Source organism: Petromyzon marinus, chromosome 31 (genome assembly GCF_048934315.1).
Source record: "Petromyzon marinus isolate PM22_M1 ecotype Great Lakes invasive population chromosome 31, UKy_Petmar_22M1.pri1.0, whole genome shotgun sequence".
Classification (NCBI taxonomy): domain Eukaryota; kingdom Metazoa; phylum Chordata; class Hyperoartia; order Petromyzontiformes; family Petromyzontidae; genus Petromyzon; species Petromyzon marinus.
In genome coordinates, this window is record NC_133697.1 from 2,970,357 (window position 1) to 2,993,673 (window position 23,317).

The 23,317-nt window shown below is 49.9% G+C and overlaps 1 protein-coding gene across 7 annotated transcripts in view; it reads right to left on the reverse strand.

Annotated features, from left to right (window-relative positions):
- Nucleotides 1–23,317, reverse strand: part of LOC116947659 (MAM domain-containing glycosylphosphatidylinositol anchor protein 2-like) — a 133,950-nt gene that overhangs the window by 66,436 nt on the left and 44,197 nt on the right. For 6 of the 7 annotated variants that reach the window (XR_012945704.1, XR_012945705.1, XM_076070990.1 and 3 more), the window contains exons 7-11: nt 21,575–21,907; nt 14,363–14,656; nt 13,132–13,262; nt 2,362–2,503; nt 917–1,065 (exon numbers count right to left, since the gene is read on the reverse strand). Coding sequence is in view for 5 of the 7 variants with exons in the window: in XM_076070990.1 (XP_075927105.1) it covers nt 917–1,065; nt 2,362–2,503; nt 13,132–13,262; nt 14,363–14,656; nt 21,575–21,907 (1,049 nt within the window). In the remaining 2 variants the exon portion in view is untranslated. The remainder of the gene's footprint in view (nt 1–916; nt 1,066–2,361; nt 2,504–13,131; nt 13,263–14,362; nt 14,657–21,574; nt 21,908–23,317) is intronic. The other variant, XM_076070992.1, reaches the window with a different exon arrangement.

Sequence of the window (23,317 nt, forward strand, 5' to 3'; positions counted from 1 at the left end):
CCGCATGCCTAAACAGCTTTTGTTCGACCCGATCGAGGGGGCATAACGGGCACGGCACAGGATAGAGAAGAGATGGAGTGATGTGGTACAGGAGGATGTGGAGCTGAGTGGACTTGCCAATGACTGGTACCAGCAGTGACAAGATCGGCCTCTGTGGCGGAGGCTCGTGAAGGATACTACTGGGCAGTTGGAGGAAGTCGCCCTCCAACAACAATGGAGGGCGGAGGAGCGACGCTCACAACAATTAGCGGAGTGCCGGGTGGCTAAAGCACAGCAAGTTGGCACAGTAGGGGGCACAAGTGGTGCATCAGCCAGTCATCTCAGTCAGTCGACCTGTGGCCAGCGGGCGTTCGACACTTCACGTGGCCTCAAGGTGCACATAGCCTGGCACAAGCATCGTGGTGACGTCACCACCACTAGTGGCGAATGGCGGTTGTTGTTGTTGTATGTGGGTGTGTGAGTCGATGTGTTTGTGTGTGGGTCGATGTCTGTGTGTGTGTAAGTCGATGTGTGCGTGTGTGTATTTTTCGCCCGGGCAATGCCGGGTACATTCCTGCTAGTAATAGATAAGAGTAATGGGTTTCTTTAAGTCCAAAAGTGTATCAGAAATTTGGAAAAGAGACGATGAGAGGGAGTCGAGCAGTGTGATGAAATAAACAAGTGATTGAACCTGCAGTAGTTCGCAAACGCGTGTGTGAGTGGGTGAGTGTTGTTGTGACCTGCAGTGTGTTAGTTCAAAACAGTATGGGTGAGACATAAACAGTCAGTATAGTAGACCGTTTCCTCAACATGGGTGGAGGAATTAATGATTGGATTTCATGGGAATAGCTACGATTTCAGTAGCGAAAAGAAGAGTGATTATGGGGTGACAGCTTGATGGTGAGTGACTGGTGTGAATCGCAATATAGTAACTCACCTGTCGCACCTCCAGGCGGTACTCAGTGACTGGGTCCACAGCTGTGGGTTCAGCTTGAGTCCACTGCACCAGGTATGAGTAGACCCAGAGATGCTGTAGGTGGACTGGCGACGGATTGTCGTAGTAAAATTCGGGGGCATGTGCCCTTCCTTCCCCAAACACAAGCACCAGCGCACACTCTGAGTCACCCCTGTTTGTCTGCCACAATGGGCCTTGTTCACGCGATTCTATATAACAAGAGTCAAAGGTCAAAGTGACGCCCCGCTCAAATGAGAATGTAGGTGGTGCTCATCTTCTGTTGTGGAAATTACACGTTCCCATGTCGGGGGTAAGCCTATCCGTAAGATAACCACTGTTGACACAAAGTGGGACACATTTTATCAACCCCAGTGGGATGATCAGCTGAGTCGTACCATCGAATCATAAATTGAACTCCCCCAACGACCGATTGTGAGCCACCTGCTCCACCACTGGGCTATGGCTGAGTTTGAATTAGTCGTAGGATTAACTCAATCAACATCGTGTTCATATGCATTAAGTAACTTACCATTACACAAAAAGTGAAATGTTTATATTTAATGGCTGCCACTGATGCTGCTAAGTTACATCCTGATTACAAATATGTATTTGGATAAAATCCATCACATGTAGCTTGTTCTGAGTAAACATGTATTAACTGCATTCAAACACATCTATTAAAAACATATAAAGCAGTTGCATATGTTTTTGCCTGTTCATGAGCAGAATAAGCTCTTTGGCAGGACATTTTAAAGTATAGTATCGAGTTTATTTTGTTTAACCTGGCAGTGAGAACCCAAGAGACCAAGATGAGTCTCAATTTAAAGCTTTCGTGACTGCAAGGATTCATCCTCCCTGGTTCTTTCGGTAAAGTCACGTAGAATGAGAATAAAATAATAAATTAATAAAATTAAATAACACAATAAAATTCTCACGACGTTTCGGCCACAACACAAGTGGCCTTCTTCAGGTGAAAGGAACAGACCTGTCGGGACGACATTCTACGTGACTTTACCGAAAGAACCAGGGAGGAAGATGAGTCTCATTTGAAAGAATAACTTGAGTGACCAAGATGGCAACAGCAATAATATAAAAAGATGTACAAAAATGAAGCGTGTGTATTATAATCAGAGCAAAAACAACTAAATAGAAACCATAATAAAAAGAACCAAATATAAATCAGAGCAAAAATAACTAAATAAAGATCAGAGCAGAGACAACCAAATACGAATCAGAGCTTCAACAACTGAGTTACAGTAGAAATATCCAATATCAAAAATTGGCTTTGACAAATTATATTTAAAAAAGCATTCATAGTTACCGTATGTTAGGTTATCATCCATTCTGTTGATTCACCAAACAACTCTGTACAAGTAAAGTGTGAATTAGCAAGCCGGTAATTGAGTGTTTTCGGCTCGTGGGCTAACCTGTCAGGGTAAACACGCAGCTGGTGGAGCCGGCCTCATTGGCCAGGATGCACGAGTAGCTCCCATAGTCGTCGTTCGAGAGGCTTGAGATCCTGTGACTCGAGAGAAACCCACCCGAGTCAAGGCGGCTCGTCGCCAGCACCTACTCCATACACACCCCGACGTTGCGAACATTGAAACTCGCGTGACATTTCAGCATAGACAACAACAAACAACCTAAAAAGTAATGATCCATTATAGTACCGTATCAGCATATATCGTCATCTTCAGCCATGAATAATCCACTACTAAATGAAGGCTTCTCCCAAGACGACGCCACCTTTCACGGTCCCGCCAAGCAACAATCCATCCAGCACCTGCACAATCCATCTACGGGACATCTGTGGGAAAAATAGCTTTTAATAGCTCATCAGATTCCTCCAGTGTAAATAAATATTCAGATTCAGATGACTGATTTCATCGCTTCATCTCCTAGGTGGGCATACTCTTCCAATTTATTCCATTCCTTAGCTGCCACACCGTTGCTATTCCTGACCATCGTCTTTTCTAATAGCGAGTCTTGCTCAAGCCTGCAAACTATCCGGTGTGCTCCTCTTTCTGTCTCTGCATGTAATTCCACGTTTCTTTGCACATGTTTTTGTTAATATGGCGCCACGGTGGCGAGGATATGTTAACTACCTCGCGTGGTGGTGGGTTCGATCCCGACCCTGACGCCTGCTGTATATTTGGAATTTGTGTGTCTCTCTCCCCGTGGTCGCGTGGATTTTTCTCCATATTAAGAAACATGCGTTTAGAGTATTTGACTGCTATAAATTTCCACATGTTAAGACACTTAGTTGAGCTGTAATTTATGGCCAGATCGCTTCTGAAAAAGAACTATGTAGCTCAGTGGGCCTTACCTGGTCAAATAAAACATAGTTTCGTTGCATTATGGTAAAGCCTCGACATCCACAAGGGGTTGGTTCTTGAAAATCTGCGTGAAAGTAGGATTCGCGTGTGTAGACAATCTTTATTTGGGAAACGGGATTTGTTCCCGTGTCTGACTGAACATATGGGAGAAAATGGAAATGTTTCATAACAATAATCCTGTGCTGTACACATAAATACATTAATATCTCAGGCGACCTCCTTTGCCAGTACCAAAATATGAGAATAGGTTTTCGCCTTTTTTCTGGCAACAAACAGGTGTTAAGATGTTAAAACACAATACTTGTGGTCAGAATGCCAACAAAAACATACTCTGATAATATATGCATTACATTTTTTTTAAAGCTTTCATGACTGCAGTTATTCATATTCTTGGTTCTTTCAGTTAAGTCACGTAGAAAGGAAACAATAAATTTTCTTGCTGTGGTTTTCACACCTGATGATGATTGCTTGTGTTGCAGTCGAAACGTCGTTAGAATTGTATTGTTTTATATTTGTATTATTTTATTGTTTCCCTTCTACGTGACTTTGCCGAAAGAACCAAGAATATAACATATGCATTGTGTTTGAAACTGATTGGTCCACACCAGAGACAGTTTTCTTTTGAGCCTTCTCTCAAAACGGTGTTAGACCAGAGGACGCCACCGTTTTGAGACTAGGCTCAAAATAAAGCTGTCTCTGGTGTGGACTAATCAGTTTCAAAGACAATGCATATATTATCAGAATATGTTTTGGTTTGCATTCTGACCACAAGTATTGTGGTTAATGCAGACATGATTCCTTGTAAAAGATTTCAGTTAGATGTTCTAACATCTTAACCCCTGTTTGTTGCCAGAAAGAATGGGAAAACCTATTCTCAACATTCATATACGTATTTAAAATGTATAATAATACAATAGCTCATGGAACAAATAATACAGCAACATAAAATAGAGAAAATTAAATAAAACAAATTATACTGTAAATTTGGAAGGTTTATTTCCCTTGGATGATGGTGGGGGTGTGATGATAATCAGCTGAGGCACCGCCACCATGACCAAGTTTACCCTACAACTCTACTTTTTTAGCTAAACTCATCAATTTTTTTTCTGTCCTTTATGCTCGTTCTCACTTCCTCCACTCACTCGACGCTTCGACCCCATGATCGAAGTAAAACAGTGCTCCGGTACTGTGCAGGTACCCCTCCCCGTGATGCGATGTTGCTAAATCGCAAATAGTTGAAGGGAAAAGGTGCATAAGCTGAACTGGTATACAAATATAAAATAGCAAATAATCTAATCTCACGAAAGAAAAATCTGCCAATGAAGAGGTTTGACTATGTATAAATTATCCGCGTGTGGTTTATCCAATTTGCGGATTAGCCGTGCATCTGAGATTTTGGCACCAATTAATAACTCATGAATTTTCCCTTAAGCCCAAATTAATAATGATCTAAAAACAGCTTTACATTGTTATTCGTGGAAATGTGCATGACAAGTAACGTGCTTAAACCGAACAAAGGTATATTATCCGAGATCCATGTGATCGCCTCCACAGTGCAGTAGTTGCATATCCTTACAACAGTGGGCAGAGTTTGATTGATTTTGATTGGCGTGGCTCTGCTATCGACTTTGTGGGCTGAGTATTTTGCGTAAGAGCAAGAGTGTTATCACTGAGCACGGGCATCGATCGGTCGATATGAGTTGTTTTTGGCAAAGAGATCCGAGGAGAATGGATATTTTTGGATTATAATTATCCATAATTTTGAATTATCCGTGGCCATCCTCTCCACAATTAGCACAGATTATAATTGACAGTTTTGTACATAAATTTTGATTTACAGCTTTCATGGCTGCAGGGATTCAAATTCTTGGTTCCTTCGGTAAAGTCACGTAGAAGGGAAACAATAAAATATTGTAGTGTGTACCTCAAGAGGCACACACAGAATTCTGGAGGCACCACGATTTATTCACGACCGAACAGGGCTACGGGTTAACAATAATCGGGGTTACTCTAGACCCCCAAAGGGGTCTCTATGTAAACTGAGTCCCCGACGACCGACGGATGCTCCAAAACCCCTGAAAGCAACGCCGCGTGGTTAGCTCCTTCCACCAAAACCCCGATCGCTCTGCCCCCGTCCCTCTTATCCTCCCGGGCGTGGCCGCACTCGGCCTCCGGCCACGCCCCTTGCTCGGTCTCTCGAGACAGAACTGGAGCCAGCGTCACATGTCCTCCGGGCCCCTGTTTCCGGGCCCCCGTTTCCGGGCCCCCTTCACTCCCCTGAGTTGGCACGTCACCTCTCTCTCTCTGCGACGGGACCCTGCGCTGTAGGGCCTGCTTCTCCGCCACGTCTCCGTCGGCTCCCTCGAGAGCTACGTGCACCCTCCTTTACCAATTGTAGTTGTAGTCGGCATATACGCCGTAGAGACGCTATTTATGTCTCTACATCACCCCCCCCCCCCTTTTATGAAACTCAGCCATCTCGGCTGACCGACATATAACCAATGCAACGTGTGGGCCTCCAACTTATAATGCAACAAAAGAACAACAAGAACAAAAGTAAATAATCCTGAACGAGGAAAAACCAATATATACACTATATACAGGACCAGGGAGAGAAGAAGAGTAGGAGGAAGAGAGAAGAGAAAAAAAACTTAGTTGCAACTATTTACAATGGACGAGCCACCCCCCGGAAATGCCACAACTACACCTCACACATGCAACACTGCACTTGAGCACAAGATGAGCCCGGGTCAGCTATTGACCCATCTGGCTCAAGTGATGGCCGCGGACCACTGGTGTAGGCGCACTTTGACCCTGGAGGATGGTCATTTAAAACGAGCGGTCTTTGCCCAAGTCCTTTATGCCAGGCCATCAAGCCAAGAGGGTGCAGGTCCACTAGAGGCTTTGGGGGCAGCCGGAAGATGGCTCGACGAGCACAGTACCTCCTGAGCCAAAGAACCCCCATGTGGTAGGGGGTCGGGTGATGGTGGCTCCAGACTCCCCCGTTCCCCCCGGGCCGGTAGGACCGGTGACGTTAGTCCCATTAGGCGCTTGGACCCCGCAGGCGGAATGATAGAACTGTCCTGAGGAAGGACGTCAGCCGTTCGCGCGCCCCAGCTCATCGGGCTGACCAGACACCCGGTCCTCGGGTGTCTAACGGCAGGTGGAAAATTTTTTTTAGCCGCGACGGGTACACAAACCAGTGGCGGCGAAAAAAACTGAATCGACACACACTGTGCACTCCTCACCTCCGCCACTTCGACCGGCCCATGCCATGGTTTATGTAATTTCGGGGAGGTACCCATCGGGACATGGGGGCAGTGGAGCCATGCCTTGTCCCCTGTCGTCCATATGGTAGTGGACTGGCGAGGCTTGATGAGCCGTTCGTTGGCCGCCTGCCGAAGGCCAAGTTCCCCAAGGACGCCTCCCTAGCTTCTGCCAATCGCTGTAGGGTAAGCCGCATGGGGTTCGATATCCTAGTACAATTCTCCAGTGGATTGAGCTGCACATCAATTGGTGGGTCACGTTCCCTTCCATACATTAAAAAGAACGGAGAAAACCTGGTAGAACCGTGCGAGGTGGAACTGTATGCTGCGAGCACGCCTGGAATAAGTAAGTCCCAGTCAGACTTTGCTTCATTGACACGTTGGCACAACATCGAAGTCAGGGTTCTGTGTAGCCTCTCCACCATGCCGTCCGTCTGGGGGTGATAAGGCGACGTGCGCACCTTTTTGATACCCAATTGTTCACAAACCTCCTTCAACAGCTTGGATGATTTTTTTTTGCCTTGGTCTGTCAAGAGATGTTCAGGCGCATCTGTATCTAATACATAGCCATGAAGGAACACGTCTGTGATGGTCTCAGCTGACTGGTTTGGTAATGGCCAGGCCATTGGCCAATGTGACAAATACTCCACCCCCACCAATAAGTATTTATTCTCCCACAGAGTGGTGGGGAATGGACCGAGAACATTGAGCGCGACAAGTTTTGCGGTGGGCGATCTGCTCTCGGTGGAGGTTTGCGGCGAGCGCATTCCATGAAACCTTGCAGCACATCATAAACGTCGTTGGCCATGCCCGGCCAGAAAATTTTCAACTTTTAGAGTAGCCAAAGTTTTTTGAACATCAAGGTGCATTAGCTGCTCATGCTCCGCCTGTATAACCTTCCCCCACAGAACAGAGGGCACCACCATGGCGTATCGATGGGATTTCTCATCCCATTTGATCGGCAAGCCACCGTCTAGGATGACAGATGCAACTCCTCGTCTGTTACCCTGACCCCTGCCTTACCAATATAGTGCCGCAGCTTGAGCAGGGAGGCGATCTCCATCTGGTGCCGCCCCCATTCAACATGCGTGAGGCCGAGCGTCCTATCACGCATGTGACCCGTGTCCAGAGCATCCGCGGACGCCGCCATAGCCTGAGGCAACTCCCCAGCATGGGGTTTGCAGCGTCCCGCCCCCGAGAGGCACGCACATGAGTCTCGAGGTGGCAGTCTCGAGAGCGGGTCCGTGTTACTATGGCAAACGCCCTTCCTGTATGAGACTTTAAAGGTATAGTCCTGAAGGACCTCTAGCCACCCCAAGAGCTGCCCGGATGGTTGTTCCACACGCAGCGTGTACTGAAGGGCTGGTGGAATGGGCGATAATATCCACGGCTAGCATCTCCCCGACTGCATGGCGGAGTCTTCACCCCGCGACTATGGTCCTCCAACTCGTTCAGCTGGCTCATCCAGTTCCATCTCCATGACGAGTACTGCCACAGCGGACAGTAGATCGGCCAAGCGCTGGCCACGCACCCGCCTATCTCTCCCTGCTGCAGGCGGCATGGCGAGGTTGCGTTCCTGGCATTGCGCGGCAGGCCCAAACCCCTCACGGTCCGTCTCCGGTGACACCTCTCCCGGGGCTGTCTGGGAGATCATCCCCGCTTCGTCTTCCTCCTCCGAAGAAGCCCTGGTAGGTTGTCTTTTTCTCGTGTACATTGTAAGCCTACACTATCACCTAGCTATAAAGTATTTTCACTTCTGGCACCAGATGTATTGTGTATCTCACAAGACACACAGAATTCTGGAAGCACCACGATTTATTCACAACCGAACAGGGCTATGGGTGAACAATACTCGGGGTTACTCTAGACCCCCAAAGGGGTCTCTATTTAAACTGAGTCCCTGAGGACCGACGGACGCTCCAAGACCCCTGAAGCAATGCCGCACAGTTAGTTCCTTCCGCCAAACAACCCCAATCGCTCTGCCCCCGTCCCTCTTATCCTCCCGAGCGTGGCCTCGCTCTGCCTCCGGCCAAGCCCCTTCCTCGGTCTCTCGAGACGGAACCGGAGCCAGCGTCACATGTCCTCCAGGCCCCTGTTTCCGGGACCCCTTCATTCCCCTGAGTTGGCACGTCCCCTCTCTCTCTCTCTACGATGGGACCCTGCGCTGTAAGGCCTGATTCTCCACCACATCTCCGTCAGCTCCCTCGAGAGGTACGTGCACCCTCCTTTATCAATTGTAGTTGTAGTCAGCATATACGCCATAGAGACACTATTTACGTCTCTACACATACATATGTAATGGGCGACTTCCGCGACACGTCATGTAGAGGGTACTCCCTTCTTTATCCACATTCGGGCACACCACAGGCCAACCTAATCCTCTTTCTTTTCCTAGTACACACATATATATTAGTATCCCTACAGGCTACACATGGTCGATCCCACAGCGTGGTTCCGTCCACCCACTCCCGGCCTCGCCACTAGTTGACGGCGTGCCGGCGAGGGTGGTGGGACTTCGCAGGAGATCTGCCACATGGCCGAACGATGGAGAGAGATGACGGCGAGCAGCGTCGCAATCCGGACCCAAGGCTCCCCACACCGACCATGAGTCCTCCTCCGCCTCCGCATATATTGCCACAGGTGCGGCTAGGCTCCACCTCCGACCACTCCCTCTCATGGAACCTTCTATCCGGTTCCCGGAGTATCTCGGCCAGCCCTGCCCTTTACCTTTGGCCCTGATACCTCTCCCTTTGGGATTGGATTATGTTTATAGTGGTGCCTGTACCCGTGCTTCCCTTTTCCAACCAATAGATGTCACATGTCATTACACATATATACAACGTATAAAAACATACTCTGACAATAGGGCCATTCATCAAAAAAAATATCCATTATACTGTATAGTTTAAATTTTGAAGGTAGTGCGTATGACAGTGAACATAAACATAAGATAGAATACAATGGTTTTATTGAGGACAGGTGCAGCGTCAGGGCAGTGAAAGCCATTGGGGGACCAATGTAGGCAGTCACCTCAGTTTTTTAGTGTGGACCTGTGCAATTGGGGGTCAAAGGGACCTGAGGCAACAAACAGAAAAGACACAGCAAAGCAGAGAGAGACTTGTAGAGAGATAGCGAGAGACCTGGAGAGACAGAGAGAGACCTGGAGAGAGATAGAGAGAGGCACAGAGACATGGAGAGAGGCAGATAGAGGCACGGAGAGAGACAGACAAGCGCCTCTGGGGGCTCGTGTAGAAGAGTAGATGTTTTTTGTTGTTGTAACATTGTTACCCGCCCCTACTGGACATCTGTGAGAAATAGCTTTATAGCTCATCGGATTCCTCCGGTAGACAATAAATAAATATTCTGATTCTGAGGTCTTGTACACATTGCACACACACTGAGACGACACCGACTGTAGACCCTTCCGCGCAGTCTCCTTGCATCCTGCTGTTGCATTGCAAGACAATAGGGCTGCATTGCCTGAAGTCTATGCATCGGCAGTGGGCACTGTGCTGCACACTTTTTTTACTTTTAAGTTTCTGCAGTTTAAGGGGCGGTATCCAGTCTCGAAAACATTTACGGAAACAATCTGCTCATTTTAAAGTATATTATCCACCAAGAGTGGGGAGGGTTGACTGATCATGTCATCCTTCTGGGATAGGTATAATCTATGGGAAGTCAACAGCGGTTGTTGGTCTATGGGTAGACGCGCCCCTGCCATAGGAATGTGAAATTTACACCATGGGAGAAAAGCACCACCTCAACGCTAATTTGAGCAGAAAATCACTTTTTGTGGAACTAAAGGGAGTTTATGCTGTCTTGTACACCACCGCCTGTGCATTGCCTGAGGTTTATTTGATATATACAATGTGTATCTGTGTGCTGGAGGTACTCCATGAGTGGAGTACCTCCTGATATTCACTGCTGACTAGGTATCGTGTGCCCCACTTCTCTATCTGCTTTTTTCTTGGTGCTGCCCGACTTTGCAATTCCCTCCTATCGTCTCTTTTTCTAAGCTCTCTCCTACTATAACCTTGCAAAGGCCCAAAACACTTCGCATTTTGGGGCCTTTGCTTGGCGTCTGTGCAGTAAAAAAAGAATTGCTGGAAATGACGTCGATTCACTAAAGCGGCAGAGCCTATCCGAGGTCAAGCCCCGTGCTGGCAGATCCATTGGTGCTCGGCCCAGACGCACGTGGCACGGCAGAGTGCCTGTCACCGCCTGTGGTAACACGGAGCCACCTGCGGTCGCTCTACAATCTGGCCGCAATTGCACCGGCCTTTGGACACCAAGCAGTAGCGCTGACTGAAGCATTGGCCATGGAACCAGAGTGATCGTTAAAATGCCCTTGTTAGTCTCTTCTAAAAATCAGAGATTTGTTCATGAGGCAATTCAGATCTACAAACACAGACACAATTTCAACCGAGAGGATGGTTTCAAATTAAGCAACCATTGGAAAGATGTTCTAAATCGAACTAAACATTAAACTAATTTCAATGGTACAGTATATTTTTCAAGTAGTGGTACCCCAAACTTTCGCAGCTCTTATAAATTCCCCCTTTTCACACCATCAATAGGTAAACTCCCCCCTCCCCCCTTCCCCCCCGCGCCAAACTGCGAGTTCACCAGCACGTACACCACCTCTTTCCTAAAATCCGCCAATCAAATGCTAATTTTTATGCTACTTTCTTTGTCAGAACACCTTGTTTGCTCGCACACAGGTCCGATGTCTGAGCGTGGTTGTGTTTCGCTAAATTATCCTGTTTGATGAGTACTAGGTGCCTCGGTGAATGTATATGCTCTAACTTTAACATAGCTATTTCTGTGACCAGTTACAAGCTAATCACTCAGCTATTTCAATGCTAAATTCGATGCTAATTTCTTTGTCAAGGGGTACCTCTGCGGATGTGTATACTTTAACTTAGCTATTTCAATGAGCCATTTCAATGCTAAATTATATGCTAATTCCTTTGTCAAGGCACTTGGCCTTTTTCTCCTCACACAGCTTAAAGGTTGTGATCTAAGCGTGGCTTCTTCCACTCCAGCGCTAATTCCTTTGTCAAGGGGTACCTCTGTGGATGTGTATACTTTAACTTAGCTATTTCAATGAGCCATTTCAATGCTAAATTATATGCTAATTCCTTTGTCAAGCAGCGCTAATTCCTTTGTCAAGGGGTACCTCTGCAGATGTGTATACTTTAACTTAGCTATTTCAATGAGCCATTTCAATGCTAAATTATATGCTAATTCCTTTGTCAAGGCGCGTGGTCTTTTTCGCCTCACACAGCTTAAAGGTCGTGATCTAAGCGTGGCTTCTTCCACTCCAGCTCTGTCCTCCAGACAGTCTCGTCCCTTCACCTGATGAAGGCCGCTTGTGTTGTGGCCGAAACGTCGTGATTATTTGTTATTTTATTCTCACCTACGTGACTTTACCCAATAGAACCAAAGAGTGTGTGTGGTAATGGCTATGAATAATGCTGCATAGACCACAACAATAGGTAGAGCACCAGGCGGATGAAATACACCGACGTGGTGTAGCAGGGAGCACAGATGGTACATTTGCCAGTGCACTAAGTTAGTTAACCCATAGCATCTGGGTCTGTCCCATAGCTTCATGTCAACCAGCTTTCCACGCTGCACGTGATGGGCTCAAAGTGCACCTAGCCTCGCACAAGCACTGGGATGATATCACCGTCACTTGATGATAAATGGCGGCTGTTATCCTTGTAAATGCCGAGGGTCAGACGGTGTGGACGATGGGATTTTGTAAGGGTCGTGACCCCTAACCCTCTATTTCTGGGAATCGAGTTGCTCGTCTGTGTGTAATGCACACGCACTATGCAAACTTACATAAATAATATCTAATGAGTGGATTATGCAACCAACCTAGAAGGAAGGGAAATAAATACACAGACAACTTGCACCATTCCCCAATCTCACCCACCATTAAAAAATAAAAGTATTTACACATCCCATCAGCCGCACGGCCTTCTGGGAGTGATTTTTTCAGCAGTATTTGTTCCACACAACCAAAATCTGTACCGGTTTTTCCATCATCTAGTATCTCATCAGTCGAGTCAAACTTGCTTGAAACAATGCTGGTGAATTGCCAGATTGCCACAGACAAGGACTCCCCTCTGTCTGTTAGATATGAGTGCTTGTTCAACGGAAAGCTTGAATAACACTGAATAATCAGGAGCGTCATTGTGGAAGATAAGTTTTAAAATAAAATAAGCTGACAATACACTATATGAACATGGCTTTATCGCTAAAATTAAAGAGCAGTCGACTGAATGGTCGATTTCAAAACATCATTGAAAGGAAATGGGCGCGTGGTCTTCCTCTGTGCGGCACGAAGTGCGTGTGCGAGGCTGCACAGGTGGTGGAGCACATGCCTGTCATCTCAGGTTGGTCAACCCACGGCACCTGGGTCTGTCCCGTGACCTCCTGCCAGCAGCGAGCCTTTGACACTTCACGTGGCCTCAAAGCAGACCCGGCCTGGCGGAGGCGCCGTGGTGATGTCACCGTCACTCAGCGGCGAATGGCAGCTGTTAGTGCAGGTATTGGCGACGCGCTCGAGGCTGCCCCAACCCACCTTGCCCTTGAAGCGCCACTCGTAGGCGATGATGCGAGCCGGGTTCGCGCGCAGCACGCGGCACTCCATGCTCACGCTCTGGCCCAAGCCCTGGCGCAGCACGGCGGTGGGCGGCTCCACCACAGGGGGGTCTGTGTGCACACAGGCGCGTTGCCCCGCTTAGCACCGCACGTCTGTTATCTTTGTTGTTATCGTTGTTGTGATTACTACTGTGCTTGCTTACCCAGAAGAAGCCTCGCTGACTCTCAAGGCTTTCTCAGGAGGGTCCTGCAATGGGATGTTTTGCCAATTATTTTGTAATGTGTTTTTTGCTTGATGCAGGAAACAGAAGAGTATCCCCAGAAGACATGTGCAAATTAGAGAATAGGACTCAAAGGTCTACACAAACCCAATTGCTGTACAGTCTTTTCTCCTATAACGTGGTAGTTGCGTTCTTAAAGAACACTGCGTGAAGGAAACATCGCGTTATAATAAAAAATATATAATATAGTGTAAAGCACAGTCTGCAATAACACGTGAGATGCGTACGTGGACTGAACAAAGACTGAGGCACGTGGGTAACATCTAGAAGCATCCAGCAGCATCCCGCCTTGTGTTATGCTATGCTGAGGCAGCCGTACAACTGCTTATTTCTACTCACGCGACGTCGTTCCATTCACTCAATCGCGTTATATCCAATTAGCGTTATGAAAACACGCATTGCAGGCGAACAGACTGGCCACCTCCCAGCCCAGTGGGTTTGGGAGTTTCAAAAATCTGTGATCTACCAAAGCCTAGATTACAGGTGTGCACTGCCTGAAATGTACTTTGATTGTGAAAAATATATTAATTATCCTGATATTAACTTAGGATTTCTTAACAATCATTGGAACACATTTATTCAAAGTACCAGCAGCCACTTGACTGAACAGGTGACGATTGCGATACGTTTCTCAACGAAGACATTGGCATGGTGGCATTTAAAAAATCTGGAAAACTTCACCATTAATGCCGGCACAGAATAGCCAGCTCCCCCTTCGAGTGACGTCAATGACAGATCTTCAACATCCACCGCACACGAAGCGGACGGTTGCGTCTCACATTTTATGGTTGACGCACACCACGATAGTTCTAACACATAAAACCTTGAACGGCAAAATGTGCTGCCGCGTCGGCCAAACCACCGCACCATCACCGCCTCCTCCTCACTCGTCGGCGTGAGCGCTGAGTGCGTACATTTAACAACGCTCACACTGCACGACGAGCTGGACGGTAGCTTCCCGGGGGCTCACGTTGAAGCCGTTGAATCTGCCCGTCTGGCAGCGATAAGAGCCTGCCATGTCTCGTGTCACGTTGGTGAGGTGTAGACATCCGTCATGGCTCTCCGTGTACAGGGCCCCGTCTGGCATGAGGGCGTCTTGATCCACACGCGACCAGAGCACCACCGGCTTGGGCTTCCCGGAAACGATGCATTGCAGATCAGCCATAGAACCCTCCCGCACCACCACGGGGGAGCGGCCACGTGGAACACTGATCGTGGGTGGCACTGCAGGGACACTCACGCAGAGCCACGCCACTGGGTTACTCAGCTCACACTGCACTGCAGAGACGCCCACACAGTGCCACACAACTGGTTTACTCGGCTCACACGGCACTCAGCTGGTTAAACAAAGGTCTAATTTGCAAGTGTAGAGGAGTAGTATGGGGACGTTGCGTCATGCACACCCTTCCGGTGTGATGACGTCACGAAACGTGACGTCATGCACGCCTTCCGGTGCGATGACGTCATGCGAAGTGACGTCATGCGCGCTGGGCGGGGCGATGACGTTACTGCATGTCTCCTCTAGGTACTTAGGGGGGACCCCGTAACGAAGGCAGGGTGACTGTGGGAGCCTGGGATGGTGAGCGGTTGAAGAACAAACCAGGGGTAGAGCTGAGAGAAAGAGTCTGGAGAGAAGCCGGCGGTAGCGATAGAGTGGCTGCTCTCCCCGGTCGGTCATTGTTGGCTGATCCCCCGATCTGACTCGGTGGAGAAAGCCCTGGAGCTAGCCGGGTTGGGAACAGACAGAGTGTAGGGTCGTGTGGAAGGACCCAGCACAGTACCCCTACCCCTGGGGAAGTGTCTACACTCTTAATAAACCCTAATAAAGCTTCGGCGCAAGCCCTTACCTGAAGACTGCCTCTGCGTCGTCCTTTATGCCTTAACAACTGGTGCAAGAAGTGACTACAATTCTCGCTGCCACGTCGAAGTCTGGCGCGAGACGGAGAAACCCACCTGTGGTGCATTAGGAAGACAACGACACCACAGAGGAGGGTCCCACAGTGATCCCAGAGACCGGGACCCCGGAGATGAGTCCCATGGAGCCGAGCCGCCTGGAGCAGCAGGAGATGGCGGCCGTGCGTGCCTCCTCCGGACACCTGGAGCATGCTGTCGGGCCAACTGGAGCTGCTTTTCCGGACGGTCACGCAGCTCGCCATCATGGTGGCCGAGGTGGGAGAGAGGACGCGCGCACCCGACACATTTTTCGAGCGGTGGGTTCGGTTCCCGCCTCGCTCAAAATTGGCGCCATTTAACCAACAGCTGTGACATAGGAGATTGCCGCCATTTTGGACCCCGAGCCATAGGCGGCCGCCATTTTCTCTGCGATGCCGCAAGCGGGCACCATTACCGATGCGACTCCACAACCGGCTGCCATTACCACCGCGATGCAACGCTGCTGCTGCTGCTGCTCTCTCGCCGGTGTTGACGTCGGGCGGCCAGCATCTTCGTCGGTTGCCACCCATCTGCCCATTCATCATGACAGAGGGCGGCTGACTGGCATTTCAAGATTGCTTTGACATGGCGTACGACTCGGTTGGGTGGTCAATGGAGGTGGCTCTTCAGGCGCTGCTTCAAATCCTTCCCTCCGGCAGATAGGGCGTTGCTCCCGGCGTACGCGCAAATGGCTGCTGTGTTTAAGCCGCCTTCCAGTGCACGCCTTAAGTTTTCACTATGGAGGAGGGAGGAGGGGGAGCCACCACTCGCGGCCCTGGTGGTGGCCGATTGTCACGGCGGTGGCACCGGAGGTCGCCGGCCAGAGCAGCGGTAGCGAGCGAGGCCTCCTCGTTCACAAGGTGCCCACGACCTGCTTCCGTTGCGGTCAACAGGGCCACATCACGCTGGGTTGCCGCAACTCTCCCGGGGCCTTCACCAAGGCCTTATCCTCCGGCTCCACGTCAGGATCGCGACGCACCAGTCACATGGCCGCTCTCCTCACCTAACTCATCTAGCGGTGTTGGGGTTCATCATCACAGGGTCATCACGGGATGCTCGGATTCGATCTCTGCTCATTCGTTGCCATCCGCCAGGTGGCCTAGGCGGGTTCGCCAATGGGATGCGCTCGTGCATCGGGTTGTGGCGGCCGCGACCGGGTCCTCGGCGGTGGCTGTTTATGTGCAGGGGCTTGAAGTGCAGGTTTTGGTCGACATGGGGGCGTCTGCCACTACTATATCGGAGTGTATTTTCGGCCTTTTGCCACTCAACATTGGTCCATTGTGACCAGTTCAAGGGGCTTGTGTCACCGCAAATGGCAGCAGTTTGGGCATTTTGGGCCACATTGTGGCATCGGTCAAAATTGGTGAAATGGAAATGGAAGGGCCCATTTTAGTTTCCAAGGCTTTGGCAGTGCCCTGCCTCTTGGGGACCGCTTTCTTGGCCAAGATGCCCATTCGGATTCTCGTGGACCAAGGTTGTGTGGAAATGCCATCGGGCCGCAGGTTGCACTTTCTGCAGTCTCCCACCATTTTGTCCCCCCTTGCCGCCAGTGTGTGGGCCTTGAATAAAAAGTCCATGACCATTCCGCCAGGATCACAAATTCTGCTACCCCTTAGGCTGTGCAGACCCCTGAGATTGCACTCCCCAGAAACGGGCATCCTGTTGTCTCCCTCTAACTACTTTTTGAGGTCGTCTGGCTTGGTAGGCGCCTTGTCGGCCGTGTCGGACGGCCAGGACCCCTTTTGCAGGTCCTCAATTCGGGGACTTCGCCCATCGTGGTTCCTGCCGGCGCCATTTTGGCACACACAACCCCGGCTCTTCCACCCAATGACAATAGGCAGGCTGGAGGGGTTGTGGCGGGCGTGCTGCATGGTGGGGGGACCGGCGCATCTTGGATCGATGCGCTGTGCAACGAGAATGTCTTGTTGTCCCCCAGGGAGCGCCATTGGCTCCGCCCACTCATCGAGTGGTTCACCGATATGTTCAGTCAGAGTAACATTGATATCGGTCGTATGTCTTTTTTGGGACATCACATTGACACGAGAAATTCGCCCCTATTCGGTTAAATTCTCACCACTTTAGCCCGACGGAAAAGGATCATTTCCGCCTTCAATGAGATGTTGGCAGCGGACATTGTCTCCCCATCCACTAGTCCTTGGGGTGCCCACATTGTGCTAGTTAAGAAACGGGATGGGACCCTCCGGTTCTGTGTCGATTTCCGTAAATTAAACAAGATCTCCGTGGCTGATGCATATCCATTGCCTCGCATGGATAATTCCCTTGACGCCCTCTCGGGTGCACGGTTCTTTTCGACCTTAGACTTGCTCTCAGGCTTTTGGCAATTGCCATTGGACGAGGCCTCTAGACCCAAGACAGCATTCCGCACACTCCAGGGGCTTTACGAATTCAACCGGCTTCCTATGGGCCTCCATTCGGCCCCAGCCACCTTCCAGCATCTCATGGAGATGGTCTTGGCAGGGCTGCAGTTGGAATATTGTTTGATTTATTTGGACGACGTGACTGTTTTCAGCCGTACGTTTGATGAGCACTTGCAGTGTCTTGAGTCAGTGTTCATCAAAGTGCGTGCTGCGGGTTTGAAATTGTAACCACAAAAATCCCATCTATTACTACCATCGGTGAAGTATTTGGGACAAATTGTCAGGTGTCGCCACAGATCCAAAAAAGACAGCTTGTGTCCGGACGTGGCCGACTCCCATATCTGTCACTGAGGTGCATATATTTGTCGGCTTGGCTTCGTATTATTGTCGTTTTGTGCGTGATTTTGTGAGGATAGCGAAGCCACTTCACGCACTCTCCACCCAAGTCCAAAAGTTCCACTGGGGTGTAGAGGAGGAAGCTGCCTTTGCTGCGCTTCGTGCATCCTTAGCGGATGCGCCGCCTTTGGTTGTACCCAGACTTCTCAAAGCCCTTCCTCCTTGACACCGATGCCAGCGACACGAGCATTGGGGCGGTCCTGGCCCAGGTGGTCGATGGGGTGGAAAGGGTTGTAGCGTATGGCAGCCACGTTTTATCCCCCGCTGAACAGCGGTATTGTGCTACCCGGCGGGAACTGCTTGCCATCATGTTCTTTGTCCAGCTCTATAGGCCCTATTTATATGGCAGGCGGTTCACCATCCGGACTGACCATGCGGCCCTGCAATATTCGTTGCGGATCGATCAGCCCTCGGGTCAGCTGTCCCGCTGGCTCGAGGTGCTGCAAGAGTACCCCTTTGACGTCATCCACAGGAAGGGGGCACAGCATGGTAATGCAGATGGGCTATCCAGGTTGCCTACGGAGGGCGGGTGCATGTGTACCCTGGGTTCGAGTCACTGCAAGACCCCAGTGGACACCGCGGCCCAGTTGGTTGCAACGGCCGAAGCGGGCCCTCCTCCGCGTGTGGCATTGCCTGTTGATTTTGGCCTGGGACTCCATCGAGAGGTATGGTCCAAGTTGCATATGGAGGATTCCTCTCTGCTAAGGCTATGACACCGTGTGGGGCCAAACGCCCGTAGCTCAGCTCCGTCGACTGCCCCGGTGGTTGCTGTGCATGACGGCCTCCTCATGCGTTGGGATGCCCAATTAGAGCATTACTGTGTGGTTGTACCCACTGCCCTGCGAGGTAAATTGACCTGAGCCATTCACAAGAAACTTATGCACCTTGGCTACAATAAGACCTTGTTGACCCTTAAACGGGACTGCTACTGGCCGGGTGTGGATGGTGATGTGCCACTGGTTTTGAAAGGTTGCCACGATTGTGTGTGGAGGAAGGACCCAGTTGGCCAGGTTCGGGCACCGCTGCAGTCCATCTGGGTTTCTCGTGTCAATGAGCTTGTGGCACTCGACATTTTCGGCCCATTCCCAGCATCCCAACGGGGCCACAGGTACCTTTTGGTTGGAGTAGAGTACCTCACACATTGGCCTATGGCGTGGCCTCTGGTGGACCAATCGGCCTCTTCCATCGCCGAGGCATTCGTCCAAGGGTACGTTTTGGATAAGGGGGCGCCAGAACAGCTATTAATCGACCAAGGGCAGAATTTTTCTTCCCGGTTGATCAAGGAAGTCTGCGACCATACCACCCTCGGTCCGATGGGATGGTAGAACGATTAAACCGCACCCTCACGTTCATGCTGTGCTACCACGTGGGTACGTCCCAAGCGGACTGGGACCTGTTCGTTCCGGGGGTTCTGGCCGCATACAGCTTGGCCCCTCATGCCTCAACAGGGTTCTCGCCCTTTTATTTAATGTGTGGACGAGAACCGGAGCCCCCGATACACGTCCAAATGGACCTGGGAACATCTAAAAAGGGATCCCCGATGAAAGTCGCGCTCGATTGGCTGCGCGAGGCACAGCAGGCGGCTGTGGATAATGCGGCCACCCGGCAGGCAGCTAACGAACGCCTGCCCAAGCACCAAGCTGCCGGCCTTCCATGGAAAAAGGGCCAGAAGGCATGGCTCCACTGTCACCAAGTACCGGTTGGCACATCTCCTAAATTACATCGCCCTTGGCAGGGCCCTGTGTTCGTATTCGGTTCGGTCGCCGGCACAGGATAGTACACCCGTCTTGGCTTAAACGATATGTGCCACCTACCCTCGTTGATTCATCCCCACTTTTTGAGCGGCCGGTGACTGATGCGTCCGACGCGCCGGGCTGCACGGATCGTGACGGCAAGAGCGATGTCTGGCCTGTGTGTGCGCCTGCAGAGCCTGCGCCAGTAACACCTGCGGCAACGCCTCTTCTGGCAGATGCCCCAACGGTGGGCCTGTCACCAGCTGGCGCGTCATCTGGCCCTACAACTGACGCCGCACGGGGAAACGGGCCTGCAGCACACATGACGGCGATGGCCCCAGCCATTCTGGTGTGATGACGTCATGGGAAGTGACATCATGTGCGCTGGGCGGGGCAATGACGTCATATCTCCTCTAGGTACTTAGGGGGGACCCCGTGATGAAGGCAGGGTCACTGTGAGAGCCTGGGTTGGTGAACAGTTGAAGAACGAACCAGGGGTAGAGCTGAGAGAAAGAGTCTGGAGAGAAGCCGGTGGTAGCGATAGAGTGGCTGCTCTCCCCGGTCGGTCGGTGTTGTCTGATCCCCCGGTCCGACTCAGTGGAGAGAGCCCTGGAGCTAGCCGGGCTGGGAACAGACAGAGTGTAGGGTCGTGTGGAAAGACCCAGAATAGTACCACTACCCCTGGGGAAGTGTCTACACCCTTAAAAAACCCTAATAAACCTTCGGCGCAAGCCTTTACCTGAAGACTGCCTCCGCGTCGTCCTTTACGCCTCAACACAAGTATAAGCTACAAATCATAGGCAAGTATTTATTCAGCGATATATGGGCAAGCTGTGGTGAATTAACCAGACATGATGGCAAGTTGCTCGCAATTTGAAGGTCATACTCTTTGGTTCTTTCGGTAAAGTCACGTACAGTAGGTAGAAACATTGATAATAAGTCACGACGTTTCGATCGTAACACAAGAAATCGTCATCAGGTAGAAAGATACAGCAGTAGAACTGCTGAATAAGAAAGTGAGGGCTGTTGCAACAAGAGGTTATATATAGGTTTGAGAACCAAAGAGTATGGATTCCTGCAGTCACTAAAATTTCAAATAAAAATTGGAAGGTTGAGAGTCAAATCCTGTTTAGTGTTTAACTCCACCCATTATCCCTCTGGGGACAGAAAAAAGGGTTTTACTTTGTTGGGAAGACAACACTGGTTGACCTATGGAGACACTTGCCTCTGCCATAGCAATTTGAAATTTCCACCATGGGCTCAGGGCTGTAAACAGAGATGAGCCCAGCCTTAGCGCTCATTGAAGCAAAACATCAGCGACTAATCACGTGAAAATGTGGACAAGTTCAAATAAATTATAATTAATGACACACAAAGGTGGGTTCTCACAAACAGCAGGCAAGCACAACTCCCGTCAATATGCCTTGCACAGTGGTTAACTAAATTTTACTGAAATCAAAATGTAACAGACTTTGTATGTGTGTATGTATGTTGAACTTCTTTCGAAGCGTATGTAGCCACTTGTGCTAATCGGAGGTGCGGGGGTAGGACAAACTAAACACAAAGAACAGTTTCAAAGAAATTCGTTTCAATATACATTTAAAAGTGCATAGCTGCAGTGGCTTCCTGATAGGTATCTACAGCCATGACCTTGAAAGCGTTTATGTTTGCCAGCACGAGGCCGGCTTCCTTCACATTCTCACCCGTGCTGCTGGAAATGTTGACGTCCATGCTAATGTCGCTTAGGGTGCGCGCGCGCGACAGCCGCGCCGTACACGTGTACGTCCCGAAGTCCGTGAACCTGAGGTCGATGATGTCGAGGCTCGAGGTGCCCGGCGCGAAGTCCGAGTCACTTTTGGAGATCAGGAGGCGGTCGGAGGAGCGCAGCATGCGCCCGTTGCGGTACCACGTGAAGGAGAGCTCCTCGATAGGGACGGCCTCCACCTGGCACGAGATCTTCACCTCTCGTCCAATCTGGATGTTGTCGTCCTCGTGGTATGGGTCAGGTGTTATCCAGAAGCGACCCCGACGGAGCGCTGAGGGAAAAACGCAAAAAAACAGTTTGACGTGAGATCGAGTTTGAGGGAACACATTTGTTTTATGCTAGCTGGGCGAGAGCTCAAGAGGCCAGCGTGGTGTGGTTTGTGTGAGAGTGCCCTGGCTCACCAAAATGACAAAAGCAATAACCGTTGTGGCTGGTTGTAATTAGTGGTGAAACGTCACGGTTTACTCTTCAACACACCGGTGTGCTGAACTCGTAACTAATTGGCACGTTTTGTTCATGTGACAAACCTTGCTAAATGGCTGTGGTTTTAACCACATTCATGTTTACGCAATCTAACCCAAAAAACGTGTATTATGGATAATATTGGTCACAAAAGCCTACGTTTGAAAAGCAAAAACATACAAACAAGTACACAAAGATAGGAAATGCACTTACATATGTCAGAGTATAGACCACCAACTTAGGAATCAGAGGAGAGACAACCAATTAGAAATAATAGCAAAAATAAATCTCCGAAAAAAAGCAACTACATCGAGAAATCATGGGGAAAATAACGACATTAGAGAGGCCATTTAAACATTAAGTTTAATACATTTCCTTATAACGACAATTGTATTGGACAATTACTTTTAAGAACCGTACAATTCTCATATACGGCATGCAGGGATTGTGGCATGTCGTCACGAGCAATTGGCAAATATATGCCCTCAATACTATGTGTTCAAGTTTCGAGTTAACTTTGTTTAACCAGGTGAGAACTCAGGAGACAACGATAAAGTCTAATTTGCATGTGACCTGGGTCACCCACCTATCTCTTTGATGCAATTCATAACTGGTGTTTGTGCGTGTATTGGTAGTGGGGCATGTAGGTGACCCAGATGCGCGTGTGTGTGTCTGCGTGTGTAGGTGGTGGGAGTGATAGTGTAGCGGTTAGCGCGTTGCGCTATGAACCCAGAGACCCGGGTTCAATTCCTGCTCATGGCCAACACCAGTGACGATTATCTGAACCGGTCCTGGGCCTCCCCAAGGTCGGATCAGCCTCAAATGAGTACCTGGTGCGGTGTGCAAACATCGTCAATGGGGAGACAGAGGCGGTCGGGCGTGGTGTTGGCCACCCACCCCCTCCTGTACTGTGCCGACCTTCATAGGTGCTGATAAACAGCACTTGCCCCGACAGTGTATTATGGCTATACAGGGGATCTTTGCCTTTGGGTAGTGCTGCATGTATCTGGTGTATTTGTGTGCCTATGTAGGCGGGGCTGCACGTATTCGATGGGGTTGTGTGTGCATGTGTAGAGTAAGGTGTGTGCGTGTGTAGGGTAAGGTGTGTGCGTACTGTATGTAGGGTAAGGTGTGTGCGCGTTTAGGGTAAGATGTGTGTAACGTAAGGTGTGTGTGTATGTAGGGTAAGGTGTGCGCGTGTTAAGATGGTGCAGCGTAC